This window comes from Gordionus sp. m RMFG-2023, chromosome 3, assembly GCF_954871325.1.
Source record: "Gordionus sp. m RMFG-2023 chromosome 3, tfGorSpeb1-WG-v2, whole genome shotgun sequence".
NCBI lineage: Eukaryota > Metazoa > Nematomorpha > Gordioida > Chordodea > Parachordodidae > Gordionus > Gordionus sp. m RMFG-2023.
The window spans coordinates 48805114-48828054 of record NC_088777.1 but is presented as its reverse complement, the minus strand read 5'-3'; the positions used below and the strand labels follow the sequence as shown (position 1 = coordinate 48828054).

Here is a 22941-nt window from a genome sequence, read left to right as displayed (position 1 = left end):
ATGGGCCACGTTTGGGTTTACTATATTTCTCCCTCCAAATATTTAGTTGATTTTATAGATATTAGTAGGCCTAACATACATTAAAATAATTTTTTACAAAAATCGAAATTAACAAATTTAAAAGTGAAAAATGTAAATTATAAAAATTAGCATCTTAAACATTGGTTGGCTACCTGTGCTGCCAAATTAAAAATTTTTAGTGTTCCTTAGATTTGGCTATAAAGAAAAAAAGGAAGAGCAGCCTTGAAACACTGAAGATCACGAATATCAGTTGTCAGGATGGAGCCACATAAGAAGAACAGAATGCGAGCTTAAAATAGATGAACGTGATTCCAACGCGCTCACGGCAGGTTGTAGGCCAATTAAGATTAGTTAGCTTTTAATAAAACAAGCTAAACATATCTAACATCTGATACATAGGGATTAAGTTAAATAAGAATCCTTAACATAAATGTTTTAATAGATAGATTTCGCCAGAAACATCTTTAGAGAAGTGCTTCGAGAGAAATTAACATTCGGGGATATTTTACATTAATTATGCATTTCTTTCTTTCTGATATCCCTTTAGTTATATTATAATCATAATTTTAGATAATAATCAAAATAATATTATTCCGATATATAATTAATTTTCGCATCATTTTATAGGAAAAGGGAAAACTGTTATTTTATGATAATATAAATATTGTATATAAAAATAAGTGTCCAATGATTTATTTGTTGAATTGAAAATATAATTGAGAAAAAAAAAATGGTCAATTATTTTTTATAACCATATTTAAAAAAAAAGAAGATATGTTCTGTCATATATTCATTTTTGATTGGCGTGTGAATGTATTTGTCTAAATGAATAATTAATTAATAATAAATAAATAATCATGAAAATATGCTCCGGTAATAGAAAATTGGTCAAAAGGGGGGAAAAACAAATCGGAGCCTATAATTTCTATAAAAAGGGAATAATACATGATAAAATAAATAAATTAAATGATTAGTTTTTCTAGATTTGCATGGCAATTTGAAGGACGGATCTATGTGTGGCATTTTGTTTATATAAGTCATCACCTATTAATCAATGACAAAATATGTAAAATACTCATAATCAATTTTGTTATCAAAAAAACTGCGTAACAATTCATTATACTCTTTTCAATGCACGATGTTGTTAAACAACAATTTTTAAAAATAATGCATTTATTTATTTTCGATTATTTAGTTAAGTTAAGAATACGCGCGATTTTCCTGCGGAAAATGTTCAAAAAAATTTGAAAAATTCCCCCCTTTTTTTTGCTTTATTTACTCTTTTTTTAAATTTTTTTAAATATATTTCAAAGGGGCGTTGGAAAAAAAATAATATATTCTTAATAAAATGCGGAATCATTTCTAATGGCGATAATTTAAAGAATATATATATATATATATAATAAATGTCAAATAGACCAATATTTTTGATTTTCAATGGCTTTTTAGTAATGGATGAAAAAAAAAATCAAAGGAATTTAAGGATCGTAATGTATATCGATAATTGAAATCGTTTATAAGTAAATTGCGCAATTAAAATTAAACAAAAAAAAATCCCTCTTCATATTTTATTATTACAATCGTTTCGAGCTTTGAATCACGGGGAAATATATAAATGCTTTGCGTAAAAAAAAATGTGATTTCAGATGAAGAATCGCGTTCACACTCGTAAAAAAAAAGAAAAAAACCCCAATTAGATTGAGAAATAAAGTTTTTTTCACTTTTTTTCGAATACTCAATAAAATAAAAAGGACAAATTCGTGGGAGAGAGAAAAATAAATATTAAGAAAAAATCACATCTTTTGCAGAATTTCGTATTTTTCTTTCAAAGTGCGACTATCGGATTTCAAATCTTTCTTCCTGCGGGATTCGTTGGCTAACTTCGCTTTTATTTCGTTGGCGCTCATATTCCAAGAATCCTTTTGAGAAGAAGGGGAACGATCCTGAAATGGGAATATAATAATTAATAATGTTTAGCCCTTAATTTTGTAAAATATCGCTTACATCTTCGTGAAGTTGTCACTCATTCCTGTAGTTTCATTTTTAACTCTAAGATGATATATTATAAGTATGAACTCAACGCCACTGCTACTGGTGGGAGGGTCTCCGCTAACCCTTAATGATCTAACATGTGATATAAAGTATGACCCACGTGAAAATTCCCGCCCATGGCTATTAAAAAGAATGAAGAGTATTTAATAAATTTGATATCGTGACTTTTTCCACCAATCAAATTGCATCTGATCTTAAGATGGCGATAAAAATATGTGTAATCGTATGTATACATTTTAACATAATTTTTATGATCTAATGAACGAATAAATATATTTTACCCCGTTGGTGAATGTCGATTTGTACGACGAGTTATCATCTGGGCTAAGCTTTTCACTCATTCTCTTATAAAAACTACTTTCCATTTTACTGTCCGAAACCTAAATTTATGTTTTAAAAAAATATAAAATATAAGGCGCAGGCGCAAAAAATTAATTTAACGCAACCCCCAAACTATGCGAACAGGATTAGAGAAATAAGTAATAGGATATTGAAAGGCAAGAGATAAAAATAAGTAATATTCAACTATTCCGGTTAGATTGATTCAAAGATATGTATATATACTACTAAATTGGCGATTCATTAATTAAGAGTGTAAATATATATAGCAGTCAGCTGTAGCGCCATTTTGTGGTTTGCAATTCAACAAATTGTTTTATTCGTCATTATATGAAGCAAGTTAATGGCATTTAATAGATGTGCAAACCACAAAATGGCATTACAGTTGATCCCCATGTGTGTATACTTTTAAATGCATGAATCGCCAATCTAATAGCATATACACATCATTGGTTTAATTACAAAAAAAAATCAATTTGTCCAACACATTATTAGAATCTATTCAATTTATATAAATATGCTTGCCAAACATCGTGCCGTCCTCCGATGAGCCTTCCATAGTCCGGGCTCTGCTCGATGGGAATTCGGTCAACGTGCACTAACCCATTGCTTCCATCTCCTTGGATCCAATCCGGAGTTCTTTCAGCAGCCACGTTTAGGATCTCGTCGCTATTTTATAATAATTCAATTTTAAATTTATGCGTGTGAAACCCTGTATTGCTTTTTTATGCAAAAGAACGAGTTTGGGGGCGTGTGGGTTGCTTCTCATAAAATTTTTAGAAACCGGAAACGGAACTACCTATTTTTTTAAGAAATAGTTAGAACCGAAGCTATTTTTAGTCCAGGTTCCAAACTCGCTGAATCTTAAACGCGATCAATATTTTAAACCCTTCTTCATCGTTATTTCGCTGGTCAACGATAGGTCTAGATTCGTGATTGACAGATGCCACGTCCTTAATGATGGGTGACGCTTCCTGATTGGCGTTTTTCTTATCAAAAGTGGAACGAGGGCTGGAGTACATTTCCACCACGTTTTCCGATCTGGCGTTAATGGGAATTTTGTTTACGGTGAAGTATTCGTAGTCCTTTTCATTAACCACTAGAAGACAAGTATTTTCTGGGTCCGTTTTTATCAGGTTTACCACCTTGAAATAGAGTATTTATTTGTGTGTTGGGAAGAAAGGGGGGGGGGTATTGTAGTTTAAACAAAATAACTATGGTTATAATTTAATGTGATTGACTAATTTAAATTAAGTTAATTCAAATCGTGCCCAGAATTATAGACTTTTATAATTTGACCACTCGGCACGTGTCTTATATTTTCTGGCCCGTGTTGGTATAATTCTTTTTGATTCTTGGACGGGTCGGTCGGGGCTAGCATATCTCTATATAATATAAGTAGGGGCCAACCTCTTTGTGATTCATGTCTTCCACGTTGACCTGGTCAACCTCTATAACTCGGTCCCCAGGGACAAGACCGGCAGCCTGAGCTGGGCTCTTGGGGTCCACGTTCCCTATAAAATGACCAATCTTTTCCACCGGTTTCCCATCGGGTCCTTGCTGGACCTCCGTCTTTCCAGCATGCAAATTGAAACCGTACCTGATATGGTATATAAATTGAATATGTTGATTTTTTAAAAAATTTTCTATTATATTATTTTTTCTTCGTGACGTCATAAGATTAGTTCGTGATCAATCTCATTACACTAAGAGAAAAGATAGATATGAAATAAGAGTTGTCTAGAATATAAACTATATCTACCCGTCAAAATTAGGCCATTTTTTGAGATGACACAATTTGACTTCCGGCAATTTATCATGGCCAAATTCTTCGATACCAATCATCTTGGGAACTTCTAGCTAAATATATATAAAACAAAGGAATTTAAATTGAAAATCCAATACTTAAAATCTATATCTCGTTGCCTGAATATTATTTATATCTCTAATCAAGAAATTTTTCAAAATAGTGATTTATTTAAACAAATTTTTTTTTAAATTTAGAAAAGTGGAGATAGAACCTTTTAGTCAATTATTTTAGTATGATAAAAGTGAGAGAAGGGTTGTTCACATGGTTAAAATTATAAATAGCTAAAAAAAATACCTTAAATTTCAAGTATCAGCACATGTTGTGTGCAGATGTATAGTCCGTCTAGTCTCTTTGCGTTAGAATGTATCAACAAATAATTTAATTATACTAGTATTTTATGCAATATTGTTTTTGACACCATAAAAATTGTAGAAATTATTTTTAAAGCTTAAAAGGAATTAGTCAAATGTTGATAAAGAATTTAATAAATTAAGTGATCGTTCAAGGCAAAGCTCAAGACAAGATCATCGTTCAAATATTATTGTAGATAGAATATAATAAGACAAATCCCCGTTTTTTTGTGTTGTTTTAAAACCTTGATTTCGCCGATTCAATAGGCTTATTTAACGAAAAGTCTGAAGGGGGGCTTAGGTTCTGCCTACTTCGGGCATAATCTCATAGGATATTCGCTAAATCGAATGAGAGGTTTTGATTCGTTCCTAGCAAATCTAATAATTATTTCCCTAATATAGGAGCACTCCAATTCTAGGCTGACGAATAGCACTTGTACAAATAAATGGCATTTTATTGTTTTTATAAGAAAAACTCGTATGGGAAGTGATACTTTAGAAAATATCTTCTAAATATTTACATGAAATTTGATTTGATATAAACTGATGAACTCGCTGAGAATTTATCTGATACTTAATTACATATATCCTTACCGGTTTATGTATAATGATATATGCAATATTTCTTAAGATATTTTTGCTTAATATTTAAAACATTAAATATAATTTATTATATATTAGAAATTGGATCATTTTTTTCTAATCAATAAATTCTTATTAATTCCTATAGATATGCTCCAAAAAATTAATATTTTTGCACAATACACACATTCATTTTGGTGATTCATAATAGTTAAGCATGATTAAATTTATACTTGATAATTTTACGAATCATTTTGATATTTAGTAATCGTCAAATTTTATAGTCGCTAGCTATAGTTGGGTAATTAAAAAATATTTTTTTAGTTGTTTAAGCCAATTTTTAGCCGAATAAAAAATCGGCTAACCCGAGTTGTTAGCGAAACCTATCAATTTGCTTTCAGGGTTTTTCTTAAAAATATTGCAGCTCAAATTTGAAAGTAACAGTTATGGATTAAAACGCCTAATTGTTAACGGATTTTCTAAACCGAATTAGCCGATATTTAGCCATCGCCCAACTATAGTCGCTATACAAGTCCTAAATTTATAATATTAGATGTTCAATAATAACTTTAATATAAAAAAAATTTTACAAATTATTCCCCCCCCCAAGCAAATTACTGGCTACGAGTTTTAGACTGAGAGAGTAAAAAATTAGGGAAGATGATAGGATGTGGTATGTAAATTCCAGAGGGCGCCCGGGGTATAATGGTCCAGGGAATAAGGTAAAATAAAATATCTATAAGGAAGTAAATATTCAGAATTAAGGTGGGCACTTATTGGAGGGGTGGTCGGCAGACGGTTGGCACAAGCAGTTAGCTAGTTGATTTCGTCTTTGGTTGGCCGATCCTTTTATATACATATTGCTGCTTATTATAGAAGCCTGCGCTCCGTTATCCTAGTCCTATTGAATGACTAGTCTATAAATTTCGACGGTAATAGTCGCTCTAACGTTTTTGTCAACTCTCTGGTGATTAGCAATCGAATCCCCAGAAGAGTGCCTTATTAGATTTGATTTCTAACGAACTCACAACAAATAGCACAATGTCCCTTTTTACTGCAACTATTACAGGCTTTATAACTAACTAGACATATCACATTTTTACCCTGATAACGACTACAATTACTGCAATTCAAGATTGGCAATTGGTTTTATAAATGAATTATGTTTACACTTTTCGCGAATTGTTTTTGGTGCAGTCACGAATACATAAGTAGTATTACTATAATAATAATAAGTCACCAACATTCAAAATTATGCAGATATTAAATTAGCTATTAATAACATAGAACAGACTTAGATTGTGAGATATTTTGATTGGAATTCATTTCTTCTCGTCTAAGAAAAATAATTTACACTAAAGATGAATTGAAAGATATAATCCTAATATTTTGGTACTAAGAATCTAGGAATATTAGCGCAATCTTGCTACCCAATTAAAATATACTCTAGCTCAAATATTTCTCTAGTTATGGAACTTCAAAGTTTGATGGGAGCCTTTTCCTCTTTTAACGAATCTCAAATTACTCAAAAAAATATTTGGTCTAAGGTGACAAATTAATTCTCCTTAGGAAAATGCAAAAATTATTTCAAAATATCTTCCGTGTCGTTGTATTTCTGGTAAAAAAAATTTTTAAAGTGCCTCATTTGGAGAAAATAAGAGTTTAAATTTTATATAGTTTTTCATGATTTTATTTTAGAAATAACAAAATCAATTCGAGTAACTCATCAAATATTTTTATTACCAATATATTGTAATATTTAAATATTATTTAGTGAATAAATAAATCAATCATAGAGGGCGCTATCAACAAAGTTAAATATAATAATATATTTTATTTTTTATTGGGGTACGAAAAGGTGTATATTTGAAAAATTTCTAGTGTAATATAGAAATTTCACTCTCGAGATTCGTTAAAAGAAAAATAAAAACTATCATCAATTTGAAGGTCCATAAACTCGAGATATATTTGAGCTAAAGCATTAAAATTTTGATTAATATAAAATATCTATTTAACTTCAATGCCAAGTTTCTTCCATTTTAAAAATGGACGTCCGAAAATCACGTTATCAAGTATGGAATTACTTCATTATCTTAATGCTATTTTATCGCTTAAAGCGACCAGCTGATGGTATGTATGGAATTGCCAGGTTTAGAAAGGCATCTTCGGGCCCAATCCTCCCAAAGGTCTCAATAGAAACAATAAGGTATTGACCTTTCTGTTTATTTAAAATTCTGGCACAGATGCTGGAGTGCACTAAGGGAGAAAAAAACTAATAGACCAATTATGTAAATAAAAACTGATGATTAATAAATAATTTTTTCTTCCTCTTTTACCAAGGTTAATAATGATTATAACAACCCATATGCTAATAAAAAAAATGCGGCAATTATGTTCGCGAGCATAGTAAAAATGAGATATGTTCAGCGAATAACTCGTAATAGTCAATAAAAAGATACATTCTGCTATTTGTTTCCAGAACATTAGCAAGAAGCTAAATCCAGTAAGGACTCTTCAAAGGATTCGATTAATAATTTCTGCAGAGTTGGTAAAAAAAAAAAAATCTTAGATCGAATCGCCAAAATTCACGGACTAGCCATTCAATGGGGCTATGATACAGGGTCGCAGGCTTTTATAATAGACAGCGATATGTACATAATAAAATCGGCCAACAACATAGCGACCATCCGCTGGGTGTATGGGGGAAAATACGAGTAACGCTTAAAATTAGGTGGGAAAATTAAGAATCTGTCAGTAATTAAACGAATACTAATGCCTAGTGTTGTTAAAAAGCCCGATTGGTCAGATTAAGATAACAACCAAAATAACATTATGTAAGCCTAAATATTTTTCTCATAGCTGGCAAAACTGCTTGGACATCTATTTGCCAAATCTCGAAGCTTACATAATATTATTTTAGCTAAATCTTAATAAGGACGTTTTGAAAAATAGACCCAAATCGGGCTTTTTAACTAGATAGGTAGTGCCAGACCAATCTTCGGACTGCCAAGGATATGGGAACTTGAATTGCATATGCAAAAGTTAGTATTTCCAATGGATCGGAAGCCCGAGAATATGTGTATAACAATGAACGTTAGTAATAGTAATGGCGAAATTCGCAATGGTCCGATTTACTTTTAAATCTCTCTATTTTATATGATCACCAAGGTAATCACTACGTTAGATAATTTGTCGGAAAAAAAAATCAAGTAGGAAAGAAATGTACGGTCTTTAAAATGGAGGCAAAGTCGGCGCAAGAATATCTGATTTTTAGTAAATTTATATGTATATTTTAATATTATACTTTTATAGAGGAGTTATACTTTAGTTTTTGTGATTTTCTTTTATTTTGCAAATATACTATGAAAACGAAATCTTATTATTTTGGGCCTGGACCGATCTTTTGTTTAAGGACTGTGGTTCCGCCCGCGCGTCTCGGTTCGGTCTGGACAAAAGATCGAACCGCAATTTTCACTAATGTCCATATCTGCTTCGTATTTTTTTCTCTTTAACATAATATTATTTTAATATCTCCTCGCTTGTCATGCGCAATCCAAAAACAAGTGCGCCATTTATTTTTCTTTAAAATATTTTTTAAACGTCGTGGTCCGAATATTCTCTCATTAAATTTCTTATAATTTCTTTTGAATATCTATTATTTGAAATTAAAAAGCAAACGATTTATAAATTCATTGAAAACCCTTTATAATTTGTTATAAATATTTTATCGCTATTTTTGATTTGACAGTTATAAATTCAAATCCATCACTTATTCATATATCCTTCCATTGTATTTAGGAAATAATTTGCCTATTATTTATCCAAATAAATTGCTTAACAACCGCTGAGCAAATCATTTAAAGTGATTGAGTGATTTATTTTCCCAAAAACCGCGGAGAGGGGCATTTAGGTTAAAAATCTGCCCATTGCAGACTTTAATAAGAAATACTATGTTTGAAATTCCAATAAATTAAATTGATGAATATGGCAATATATAGATATACTATTGAAAATTACTGAATTGATTCTCGAATTACTATTTCCGTTCATTTTATTTGTATCGTCTGGTTTCCTACCAAAATTATTGGGAGATGGATGGGTGGCACCTTTGGTCGCGAGGAATACGTTAGATTTATTTATCAAATCGTCTTTTTCGCGAGAGTTGGAAATTCCGTTTTTAAGACTATGTGAATCACTGGTTGGGGTGGAGCTCGGAGTGGACGACATTTTGCGAGCCACAAGCAAGGTAACTCTTTCGGGATCGGCTTTAATCATTTGAACCACCTGTTATAGAAATTGACGATTTAATGTTTAATTAAATGTTAATATTATTCTTAATAGAATCAAATCATCTGCCGTTTAAGGAGGAAAACATATTAATTTAAAACACGTTTTTAGCTATAGGTAAGAATAATATATTTTTAAAGAATCATAACGTGATTGGAAAATAGTAATTGCAAGAATTCTCTGCGAGAATAATTTCAAGAAAAAAAAGTAATCCTTTTAAACAAGTAGTAACGAATATTTTAGTGACCTTCTTATTATATTCTTATCTGGATAACAAAGTTTATACCAGCTTTCCTTTCATGTGAAAAAAAATGGACGCCATCATACGAGGAGGGAGTTCCCTGAAGGACGGATAGTGGACCAACATGTAAAATAAATGAATATATTGTTACAAGAAGGTATAAGGAAAATATCAGCTTGTAACAGGAACAAAAAATCGAGATAAATATAAGTAACCGGAAATATTTTAAAATTTACAGGAACCGGAAGCCATAAAAGTGCAAAAAAAATTATTCGAAACAGTAGATGGAATCTAGAGTAACCGCAGAAATTCTGAAAAAATATATTATAAATTTTTTGCATCCTTTATTTTTATAATAATAAAAAATAAACTTAATACAATTATGTTAAAGTTTTTATATAAACTTAAAATTCGATCAATTAATCCCAGATTACTAAATATCCAAAATCGATAAATTAACTCTTTTTCTTTTTTTTTTCAAATAAACTTAAAATATGTTACTCGCAAACCATTTTTCAAATCAAATACGACGTTGCAGTTATAAATCAAAAATCAAATTTACAAGTGACCTAAATAAGAGATTTTGCAGTTCGTAATCGTGTATTTTAAAATGGCCTATTTTAGAATATAAAATGAGATCTTAAAAAATTAGGGGTCCCGCCCACCCTAGCCCAAACGTAGCACATAAAACTTTATCTATAATTAATAGATGCTGACACAATTTTTGAAAGAGATGGGCAGCCATTTAATTTTCCATTATGGTAAAATATTGGCGAGAATATTAACATAATAACCCTTGGTGACCCTTCATAAAGACCAGTTATGTGAACTCAAATTAGGATTCGGAAAGTATAAACCACGTTTAACGTAAATTTAGACGATGTAAACTTAATAGGAAGATGGGCAGTCCATAAGTTGGTCCCTGATTGGTCTGCCTTCTCAAAATGTCCGACCAAACTATTTTAAATTTTTGAACCCTGATCCACAGAGACCTGGCGCGCCCTCGCCGTCGCCACATCGATAACTCTTTACCGCAAGCGTTCATTACGAATTATCGCGATCTTCTTAATTTACTTTGGCGTAATATGAATCCTAACATTTTTCTCAAATTTTCGAGAGTCGTTAAATAAGGTGATTTATTTTTGTCATACCATAATCATATAAAAAAAACTAGGTTTCGACAATTATACGTAATAATAGTAAATATATAGTATACAATATATATTATAATTATGCTAATTCAGGTTAATAATAATTATTACTTTTTTACTAAGAGAAAAAAAAATGATGATGTTAAAAAAATATACCGATGGAATGATTTTAAATTAACTCTTTTTATGTATAAGTATTTTAAATGATTTGCGCAAACTTTGGTTTGGAATATAATCGCTCCCCGCGTTATCCTCGTCACTCACTTATAGTTTTTTTTTTTTAAACTCATTTATAATAATAATGTCTATTTTTTTTTCTTCAAAGTAATATAAAATGGTGTCAACAAAAGTTTAAAAGAAGCTTCAGAAAGTCGCGTTTTTTAAAAAAGAAAAATTAGCGCTCGGATTAAAAAAGAAGAATGTTAAATTTAAATTATGAATATGTCTTTTGATGTATTTTATTAACGTAAATGGATCTTGGAAGAGTCAAAAAAAACAAATGAATAAATTAAAATTAATACACAGAAGATTTCGCTATATAAATAGGCCTACTATTCGCTTATATTTAAGGTATAACGAATTCATCTTTCTTTACCTTTTTTATAGGGCTTGGTAATTTTTATAATTATTTTGTAATTAATCGATATCATTTAATTAGTTCAAGTAAATTTATAAATTCATTGTATTTTAGCAAATTATAATTTTTAGAAAATCGGATAAGGTTGATTTAATCTATTTTCAAAGGAAAGTTTTGTGGGCAAATATTTTGGGAATTTTTTTTAAAAAAATAACACTAAATTTAACAAAAAAAAGGGTGTTTATTTTAGCAAGTAAAAAATGGTTCCCGTTCTAAATCGTTAAACAAAAATCGCTAAAAATTGGGAACATGGCTTATATCTCCTAGAAAAATTTTTAAGTAAATTTGAAATTAATATTAATAGATACTAGGGGAATTAAATACTTGTATTTAAATTTTTATTTTAAAAATTTTATAGGAGATATAAGCCATGTTCCCAATTTTTAGCGATTTTTGTTTTAGCGATTTAGAACCTATCCCGTAAAAAATATAGAGGAACAAAAAATTCCAGGTAAATTGATAATGATCTTCTTTTTTTCTGGGCTATGGCTCTTGTAAAATCCCAAACTTTTGGAGCAAAAATCTTAGAAGGCCATAAAATCGAAGATTTGGAATTTTAGAGTAAAATTTGATCAAATATATCCATTATTTGAGCATTCTCAAAATTGCATTTCAAATTCTGATTACGGGTCGGTTTTAGCGATAAAACATTTTAATAAAAATATGCTCACTTATACATAATTTTGGACTGTTTAAAAAGTTCAAACCGCCCTTATTTATTTTGTAAAACCTCAAAAAAAAAATTTTAAAACGCGTAACAAACCTTATCATGCGTATAGTCCTGCACCGGTGTATCGTTAACTTTATACAAGGCGTCGCCGGCTTTGAGACCGGCTTTTTCGGCGGGGGAGCCGGAATCAACCGAACCCACAAAGTGCTTGCCTTCGAACGGGGTACCCAAACCGGGTTGATCGTCCAGGGCTCTAGACGCGTCTTCCAATATGATAAATGAGCGACCGGCACCGGAAAGTGACGACTGTTCACCGTTATCGGTCGGTGATTTTGACGAAGTTGAGGCTTTGTTTTTTGGCTGATGAGGCGGCGCGTCGCGCAGATCAAACCCGTAACCCTTAAAGTTACGGTCGGTTATGAGAGAGCATTTGACGAACGTGGCTGCCTGATTGCGCGGAATGGTTAGGGATTTTGAAAGGGATTTCTATTTTCATAAAATAAATTAATAAAATCAATAGTAAAATACATATTGAAAAACATAATCAAATAATTTGTAATAAAAAACATATAAGTTAAAAAAAATATTGTTTTTAAGATTATAAAAAATTTTTATTCCCTTTTTATTTGAATGTGTAAGTGTGGAATAGTAATGTTGTTTTTTTCATAATGGTTTCAAAAAATTAACATTTAAAAAAAAATACAATACAGCCAAATTTCTTAGACAAATTTTATCGATGTTTAGTTCAGAATTTGAATTTACTTTTAAAATACATCTTATCTAAAAAGATTTTCGGAATTTTTAGGCATAATTTGATCAAAAATTTCTGTTCCTCAAAAAGAAATCTTCAAAGATTTTTAATCATTTTTTAAATGGACACCTTTTTGCAGTTTTTTTTTCAAAATGAAATTGACCAAATTACTCAGTGTTTTCTGTTGAAGCTAGATTTTTTTTAAAAAAAAAAATTATATAAGTTATCCAATCCCAATTTTCAATTTATATATTAATTTCTTTTTTTTCTAAAAAATTGGAATTAAAAATTACTTATTCGAGTGAAATATGCGCGCTAAAAAATCAAGCGCTTCAAGTTTAATGTACAGGCAATTTCTTTTAGATTAGTCCACTAGAAACACAGGCTGGATGAAAAATTTGCCTTATACCTTATGGAGGGAGGGGGGGCAGTAGTTCTAGGCTTTAAAGAGTGGGGGAGAGGAGTAAAATATATACACTCACCCACATCCCCCTTCAAAATAAAGAAGGGTGTCTCCTAAACGCTTTGTTCCGAATCGATAGCAAAAATGGGAGCTTATCGACTCCACCAACTCATTCGCGCCATTTATTTTAATCTATTTTTTTCCACCTTACGATTAAACTTCAAAAATATTTATTTTTATAATTTTGGCAGGTTAATTAAATAATTAATTCTCTTTTTATTTTAATTTTTTTTTTCAAGGTGAACTAACAGAACCTTTTATATTTAAAAAAAAAAAAATTAAATAACTTTCATTTATCCAAAAAATTTTTTAAAATTTATATTATTGTTTATTTCCCCCAATTTCGCGCTTAAAAAAAGATATCCATCCAATCAAATATTACGGCGAAAATTTTTTGCGCATAAATCCATATTCGCCATTTTATTAGTGATGATCAAAATTCAAATATAATTCAAATATTACCGAAATTCGCTATTTTTTCGCATTATAACTTACATTATAATAATTGAAGATCTTTATATAGTTAACGACGATATTTGAAGTTATATTTATAGTTATAAGCATATTCATTTTTTTTTCAAAAAGTAGTTGCCATTATTCCTGTATTTAATATTTGAGGCAAAATATGGTTGGTTGTTCTTGTCGATAAATTTTGAGGTCGCAACCTTATATACTAATCGTGTAAGAGATTTTATTGAGGGACATTATATTTAACCTGATTAGTCCAAACTCAAGGAAATGCCGTTACGACAGCTAATTTTAATAAATTTTTTATTGGTCTATTTATAATCACAGTCAGATTTGGCATGCTATTTACTAAAACTGATTACATTTTTTGATTAAAATCCATTTTTAATACATCTTATCCCCTAACCCATCTCTCTAATCTTTAATTCCACTTCTTACTTTGGGTAAAATTTCCTTCAGTTAAACACTTCATTGAGTCGAGCTATTACAATTTAACCTTGGCAACATATTTAACATCCGATTATGCGCATATTTGGAAAATAGTAGAGTCCCCCCTTCCACTTAACAAATTAGGATGGAAAAATTATAATGAAAGAACAAAGTTGCTAATTCCAGGATAAACTAACAGGAGAATGCAAAAAAGAATATTATATTTCTTTTTTATTCTTATTGTTTCGTTCCTCCTATCCTATTTACTTTTCTTTCTTTTCTTAGTTACCATAATTCCGTCATAAAAGGGATATACTTTTATAAGTCGGTTAAGTCCTGCATTATATTATCCGGCCGATTCGTTCAAATATACCCGAATTCAGTCCGAATCTGAAAAGAAATTAAGGAAAAATATTGTACTGAAGAAGAAAAAAAAGTGAGCATTTTTATTTTCAATGAAATAGGAAAAATTATAAGTGCCCGAGGAAAATAAATCTTTAAAAAATTATTTATATAAAAGTATTATTAGACCAGAATAATTAAAAATTTTGTTGAGGTCCAAATCCAGCCAGATTTTAAAAATCAAATTGGGCGACCCAACGGTGTTCGAGAAAATGTCTCAGCAACACCCTAAACCCCCATTTCATATAGTCAGCTGCTATATAATGCCAGGGTGGGCTCAGGCTACCAATTGCCGGTTTAATCCAATTCCAATGTACACAGAGAAAATGCAAGCTTAGTTTAAAGTTTACCATTTTTATTACATAGCACGTCAGAGATGAGTGTAGAGATATTATTTTTTTATATATAATGAATTTATTCATAATTTCGGGTCTATATTTTGACACTTTAAGATTATCAGCACTGGTTGAATGCTCGAAAACGGCAATGGCTGCCTATTTCATCCTTTTCTCGAAATTCTAAATAACTATGCTATTCGACTAGAATAATAGACTCAAAAAAATAAGAATAAGCGAGGTACATCTTATGCATATTTTAAAGGTACCATATCCTCGTGTCAAAATCTGTCAAATAAAATATAAAAACGGAAAAATGGCGTCAAGAGGTTTTTATTTAAAAAAATAATTAAATAAGCTGAGGTATTTGTGATTAAAATGATTCACCATAAAACAAGACACAATCCCAATAAATAATGATGAAAAAAAGAATACAGAAAAGAAACTAATAAATTAGAAATAATGGCCACAAGTGCCCCGTATCGAGAAAAAAAACTTTGTAAGGTGTTGTACGTATAGTGCTTTTTAGGCTGTGTCCAAAATCTTTTTTCAAATATTCGAAAAGTTTTAAAACTTTCAAATTAAATTTTGAACATGTATTTTATATTTTATAATTTTTTTAAGAAAAGAGAAGCTTTTATTTGTACTATTTCGATAAAGTTTCAAAAGTTTGCGAATCGAATTTTTTTCGATATTTTGGGCACAGCCTTATATAAACTAAAAATGCCGACATTGCATATTTATATTAATTTCAACCTAATTAAAAGAATAAATGAAAATTAAATAAAATAAATATTTTAAAGGAAGGTTACCTCAGGTAACAAAATAAAATTTACATATATCGCATCTAAATTAATTTCGTTTCGCAATTTACGGATTGCATTTTATTCTAATAAAAAGTAATTATAACAAATGTTTATTTGTTATAAAACACCACATCATAAAACGATATGATTTATTGCATGTTTGCGATGAATTTGAAAAAATCTACCACCTTCCAATTTCTTTCTTTCTTTTCTTCCCCTTTCTTTCTTTTGTCACTTTCTAGCTTTTTATTACATTTTTTTAAAGTAGATAATCGTTGAGGATAAGGTTAATTTTTTTTATTTCTGTCAAAGTTCATTCTTTATATTTAATTTACTAGATATTATTTTTATATAACACAAATTGAATTTATTACATAATTACGCGATTGCGTAGTACAATATAACACAATAAAAAGCAACACACGTCTGATTAAATCATAATAAGGGATTTTTTTTTATTAACTAGGAAAATCAAAAATAAATGGTTATTGTAAAAGTTAGATTCAAAAATAACTGATTTTTTTAAAAAATAATATATCATATCGATATTTTAAGTTTTAGAATCGATGCCAATCTGATTTTATTATGATCGAGAAAAAACTGGTTTCCGGTGATTAGTTATAGGGTTAAAAATTTAAAATAAATTTGTTTGTTCATTTTCGAATCTGATTGGATAAGAAATTTTGGCAACCTAATACATCTGTGACGTGTACAGTCTTTTTGATTTATTTAAAGGGATGACATGAGGGTACATAAATTAAAGCTGACTACAAGAATCAAGGTAATAATTTTGTGGGCTTAGATCGATGATTCGTATAATGTATGGGTTCTTAATATAATGTTTTGGCTGTTGGTGATAGTCTTACAGGTCTATCATCAACCGATGTTTCGCTAATAACCAAGCAGGTACAGTGCAATATAAATTCGTAATGATTATGTCCGCATCTGTTATAAAAATGCGAAGATATACATTATATCACTTCCAAATGACGATTAAATGAAATATAATTAACAACCTGAGTTGTCCATGGATGGGAGATTAAGAGAACAACGGAATATATTATAATGGGGAGGGGTGATCATATGATCGCTGATAGAATTATGTATGATGGTAGATGATTGATAGAAATAGAGGCTAAAATGTGAGGAGTCAAACTATGTAACTAGCAAATGGTAGTGGCAACGGGAAGTTAACAACCTGCGTTTTCCAAGGAAGGGAATCTGTGAAACCCGTAATATCTTATACCGGAAGGGTTAAGTCAGGTGATCAGAGGATGATAGAAATATAAATAACAAGCAAAGAGTTAATCTATGTGACTAGCGGATGGTAGGAATCGATATACTCGCGGCAATAACTTTTATCAATTTTTACGCTAAATAAAATCCATAATAATATTCACGCGCCGGCGCCTAATACCCGTAGCGGAATAATTGGGTAATTGCTCTTATAATGTCATCTTCGCCTCAAGAGGCTTTTTTTCTTTAAAAAATATAACTCGACATTGAAGAAAGCAGACTTATAAAATATTCTTCAGCACGCGGCTGTATATCGAGCAGAATAACCATATTTTTGCTCACAACTTTTAATTAAAATCGGGCTGTAGCATGATCTTTCGGGGGAAAAAAATAAATATAATGGGTAAATTTAATCCCAAATTGATGAAAAGGAATCTTTTGCACAAATATAAATGATAATATTCATGTTTTAGATGTGGGGGAAATCGGATAAGTAAATTAATGTTGGCTAAAATATTGAATTAGCTGTTTTATGAGCCGTTTAACAACATTAAAGTAAATAAAGGTACGCAGGACAATTTTATGTTAAAAATAAACTTTTTAAGTCTAAAAAAAATAATAAACCTCATGTAGATAATTATGATATACATCTATAGCGAAAAAATATTTAATTATACAAATGTCAATTCACATAATAATTTTACAGTAAAAAAAAAAAGTAGGTTGTTATACCCTAAAAAAATATGAACATTTTATTTTAATATATCTTTCGTCTAGAATTTTAATAAATATGAGTGAAGTACCACAAATTTTATATTATAGAACGAAAACTTATAAACTATTACACCATCTGTGCGAGCTTGATATTATAATTAGAGATTTGCGAAAGTAAAAAAAAATGGGGTTGGGGCTAGATCGAGTCTTATATTTTTTTAAAAAAATTCGGGACGGGTCAGTTCGGGTCTCAGAATTTTTTTAAAATATATCTAAATTTATCAATTTTATGTTTAATTTTTTATTTAAATTTAAAATATTCGATTTCATTTATAGAAACTAGACGCCATATAACATCTATCTTTTATTTTGAGTAATTATAAAAATTAATTTCTCTATTTAAATAAATTCGGGTCGAGTCAGGCCGGTAAATAATCTCGGGTTCGAGCCGGGCCGGCAAAACTTTTTTAAAAAAATTTCGAGTTCGGGCCGGGCTTGAAAAATTAGGCCCGATGCAGATTACTAATTATAATAGCTAGTATTATGTAGTTTCATCAGATGCATAACCAAGGGGGAGGGGGAATCCCCGTTAACAAATTTTGCTTGTTCTTTCTAGTGAATATCATTTTAAGCTAATAAAAAATTTTCCCCTTATACCCGTTCCCACCTCATCTTTTTCAAAAATGTATACAATGAATTTTTTTTAGTAAAGTAAATAACTTTATAACAACGACTATAATTGAAAATATTGAAAAACATTTTTTTATAAAAAAATGAGTTAAACCCCAAAATCATTTTTATATAAAAATTTATGGCCGAAAACTCCGTCTAATAGTGCCCCCTATAGGAAAATCCTGAATACGCCTATGAGTTTCATTTTTTTTTTGTAAAAGTAGTAAGCTAGTGGCACGTCGGACAGAGACATGTAGGATAATTTATGCCAATCAAATCATTATTTCTAACCAATTTCAAGTGGTGCTAACTCATATAAAAAAGCTGCAAATAAAATTACTAAGCAATTAGTTATAAGAATCTAACGTATGGGTTTAGATCAAATATTTTAATTTTATTATTCATTCTATCTATTAATTAGTTTCCCCAAAATATTAAGAAAACAATGCCATTTATAAGCTACGGCACCCAGAAAAGACAATCGTTCTATATGTACCCAGTAACTATGTTCAATGTGCCATGTCTTTCAATGCACTTGAAAATTTTAAATATTTTACAAGGGTTAATTTATTTATATATTTTTTTAAATTGGCATAAATATTAGGGATGGGAATTAGTTAGCTACAAAATAGCTAGTCATTTATAATTTACGGTTAAATCCGGTCCAATATGCCCCGACTCCCGGTTATTTTAATTGATTTACATTATAAAGATGAATAAAATTTGTAAATTTAAATTAAATAGTTAGAAACACGTTCCGGAACAACTGGATGGGAAAAATAAAAAATTAATGAATAAAATTTGCGGATTATATAAAATTGAAAAAAAAAAAATATTTACAAGAACGTTCCAAAACCTGAATAACAGGAAGGATTTGGTCACGACTGAAATGGAAAAATATTTTCAACCCGTAGGGCCGTGCTAAGACTTGAGGGGTAGGAAGAACCCCGATTTTCTAAGCTTTAAAAAAATAGATAACGAACTAAATTTTAATTAAATGGGATCGGAAAATAAGCGGCATAGAATAAGAATTAGGTAATATTGTGAAGTATTATTATGGTAAAAATATAGATATTTTTTTTAATAATTGACTTGAATTAGGTTAATATTTAAAAGCATAAACTATGTAAAATTCACATTTTTTTTCTCAAAAAAAATATAAATTTGGCAGTCTACAAAATATTCCTTCTTTTAGCGGCCCGACGCAGCCACCTTAGCGTTTGCGCAGACGTGATCCGGATCCCTGGTTTTTTAATTATTAAAATAAAAGGCAGAAGAAAAAAAAAATTTTTTTTAAATAAAATAAATTTATCCAGTTGACCTTGTCAAGGATTAACATTAATTTTTTTCTCTTTAAATCTGGCATGCATGAATATATATATATTTTAAAAAAATCAAATTAAATTGATATTTCGATTTTATCTTTAAAAGGATATCATCATTTTTTTTATCCTTCAATTTTCATTCATTCATTATTTTGCTTATATTTTTATTTTAGGCTAGTAATAAATCCCGTTGGACCATTTGCTAAACAACAACCAAATTTTATTAAAAATTACAAAAAAAACTTTTTTTAGAAATAATTGCGGAATGACGCGGTCACATCCGATATTTTGTATATCATAGGTTGACTTCAGAAAAAAATATATGGTATTTGCTGGATTCGATCCCAAATCTATTTTCTTTCGTATTCACACAAATTGAACTTTTACGTTTTGCCATAATTTTTTAATAAAAAAAAATCGTAACGCATCCCTTGTTTAAATGTTTTAATTGCCTTTTTTTAATTAATATCGTCAATTATAAAAAAAAGGATTTTGAAAATTATATTAATCGTCTGCCTTCTTATTTTTTTAATTTCTAAATATTCCTTTTAAGGATATAAGTAGGTTAATTATATTACATTTTTATATAATATTACAAAGCAAAGAATTTTAAAAAAGTAATGAAAAAGTTTGCGTTTTATAAATGGTTGCTAACGCCAAATAGTAATTATACCAGCATGAGGCCATTTGAAATGCATTATTTGGGCTTGCAACGCAGCGTTTGAAACGCTCAATTTGTGCGCACTATGACAGGGTTAAATATTTTATAAAAAACATGCAAAAAAAATCACAGTTTTCGACAGGGTTTATCACTACTCATATTTTCATCAATCTTCAAAAGTTATACTTTTACTTATCGTCAACAAACAAGCTTAAGATAGCTGTAAGCCTAACAAGACAAAAATATCAAATAAATATGATAAATAGAAAAACAAACGTGTTTTTTTCAATTTTGTTTTTTATATTAGTACTTACAATTCTTATTGAAAATATAATCTGCCAATATTTATGTAAACTCATCTCAAATATTATATACCAATATTTTGTGGGAAATTTTTTATCATCAACTATCATTATATATCTCACTCATTTTGTTAAATTGAGTTTATTCATATATTAACATTCCTTATTATTTTTAGATGAAATTATTTTATAAATTTTAATTAGTTTCAAAACATCGTTAAAATAATTTTTTAGGCATGCTTTTTATTTTGTTTTGTTTTTCCCCCATTAACATTTTTTTAAAAAGTTTTATTGTTTTAAACAACCCTAAATGTAACCTTAAAAAATAACGAACTTTATGCATTTGGCAGACAAGATATATTATAACTAAAATTTAAGAATTATTCCCCCAAAAATATATATTATTAATCAAAAATTTAAAGCCAGGAAATATTTTGTATAATAATATTTTTAAAGCAAAATATAAAATAATTATTAAAAGGAAACATTTAAAATGCTTCAAGTGTTTTTTATTTCCAAAAAAAAATAATTTGATTAATAACTTTTTTTTTATCAAATTATGCCTAGGCTTTAAGGTATTTAATTTCTCTAAATTAATTACATTTCATAACTTATAAGACTACATAGATTATGTCAAAAAAAAGTATAATAATCAGAATTTTTATTCATGCATTCAAGATGATGCAAACTAGCACAATTTTAATTTGTTGTAAAAAATTTATTTATATCAAGGTTGTCTATTTTGTCAAAAGAAAATATGCTTAAAGTGTGTTATATATGCTATTTTAATAGCTAAAAGAAAAAAATTTGTAAATATGTATCTGGATTATAAGACAATATTTATTACTAGACATATCACATTTATTTTAAACTAAATAATTTATACTTTTGCATTTATGTTAGGTAGGTTTTTATTTGCATTTATATTAACATTGGTTGTATCTTGATTTGCAGTGTTTATTGTGTCCCCACTAGGATTATTTATGTTAATGATGCTTTCCCTTTTAGGTTTATCTGCTTTAATGTAAAGTATATTTTTTAATTCACCATTGATTGGAATATTTTCTTCTTCAAAGTATTGATCTGTGACTTGGTCAACAACTAGTAATTTAGCTTCATCAGGATTTTCTTTAATTGAATTCACAACTTGAGCATGAGTGTAATTTACAACACTTTTACCATTTACTTCAATGACTCTATCACTTTCTAAAAGGCCGGCCAAAGCTGCAGGACTTTCTTCTTCTATGTGGCCTATATAATGGCCCGTTTTATGTTTTTCTGCATGTAAATTGAAACCATACCCATCAAAACTAGTCCACTTGAATAAATGACATAATCGAGGCCTCCGACCTGAATCCATAATATCTTTAATTTAATAAAGGATACAAAATTTTGTTTGAGATTAAAACATTTAGGATAAGAAATCCAGGGTGGTTAAACAGATGAGGGAATGTAGAAAATTTTGGATTTGAATGATGAGAATTTTAATTTGTTCCAATTTGTATCACGTAGGAAAACAAAGCTAAAAAATATAAAATTATATAGCAATATAATATTTTATTCATCTCATTTATCTAAGTTGATATAAATAATAATAATAATAACTTAATAACAACAAAAATATTAAATTAGTAATTATTCTTTATAAAAGTTTTGAAATGCCCATTTTTGATAATAATATTAATTATTAATATTTGTTCCCCAGTTTAGTAATGATATTGTAGGTTAAGGATAGAAACTTTAAAGTGGAATATATGAGAACTTAGGGATAATCTTTACAAAAAATGTAATCGATTATTTTAGAAAGTTAGACAACATTTTAAATTATATATTTTGGATATCATATAATGCCGCAAGCTGTCACAATGAGTGGATGGGGGCTGTACTGTATAATGCAAGATTGTCTTAAAGTCAAATGAGGAACGTGGGGTTGGGATATTAAATTTCCTTTTTGTTAATTTGGAGTTAAATTTCCTTTTAAAATTTTGATTTTAATTTCTTTTTTTATGATATTTTTAAATCAGATTTTTTTACAAATTTTGTTGGTAGGGCATAGAATGGTGTTTCTATTTATTATAATGTTATGATTTATTAATTTATTTCCTATCCCTTGAAAATTGTCCGAATAGAATAAAATAGAAATAAATAATTAAAAATAAAAGAGACCCACTCCTTTGTCACATATTAACACCGATAACTACAAGAGCCATGTCAGACAACATACAGCTTTAAGTAGA

At 29.2% G+C, this 22941-nt stretch overlaps 1 protein-coding gene across 1 annotated transcript; it reads right to left on the bottom strand.

Annotated features, from left to right (window-relative positions):
- Window positions 1-680: 680 nt before the first annotated feature.
- LOC135927236 (Na(+)/H(+) exchange regulatory cofactor NHE-RF3-like) lies at window positions 681-22196 on the bottom strand. The gene is made up of 9 exons (XM_065463188.1): window positions 21591-22196; window positions 12234-12626; window positions 9172-9438; window positions 4175-4272; window positions 3823-4012; window positions 3301-3557; window positions 2943-3081; window positions 2355-2453; window positions 681-1964 (listed from the first exon to the last, which is right to left on the bottom strand). The coding sequence occupies exons 1-9, from the start codon at window positions 22062-22064 to the stop codon at window positions 1815-1817; spliced, it is 2067 nt and encodes a 688-aa protein (XP_065319260.1). The 5' UTR covers window positions 22065-22196; the 3' UTR covers window positions 681-1814.
- Between the last annotated feature and the right edge of the window lie 745 nt (window positions 22197-22941).

Excerpts from the sequence above, each read along its gene's own strand:
- LOC135927236 (XM_065463188.1), bottom strand. The coding sequence starts at position 22,064 with ATGGATTCAGGTCGGAGGCCTCGATTATGTCATTTATTCAAGTGGACT. Across the intron at positions 12,627-21,590 it reads TACCTAACATAAATGCAAAA|AAATCCCTTTCAAAATCCCT; the intron begins GTATAAATTATT and ends TTATGAAAATAG. Across the intron at positions 1,965-2,354 it reads AATCGACATTCACCAACGGG|GATCGTTCCCCTTCTTCTCA; the intron begins GTAAAATATATT and ends TTCCCATTTCAG.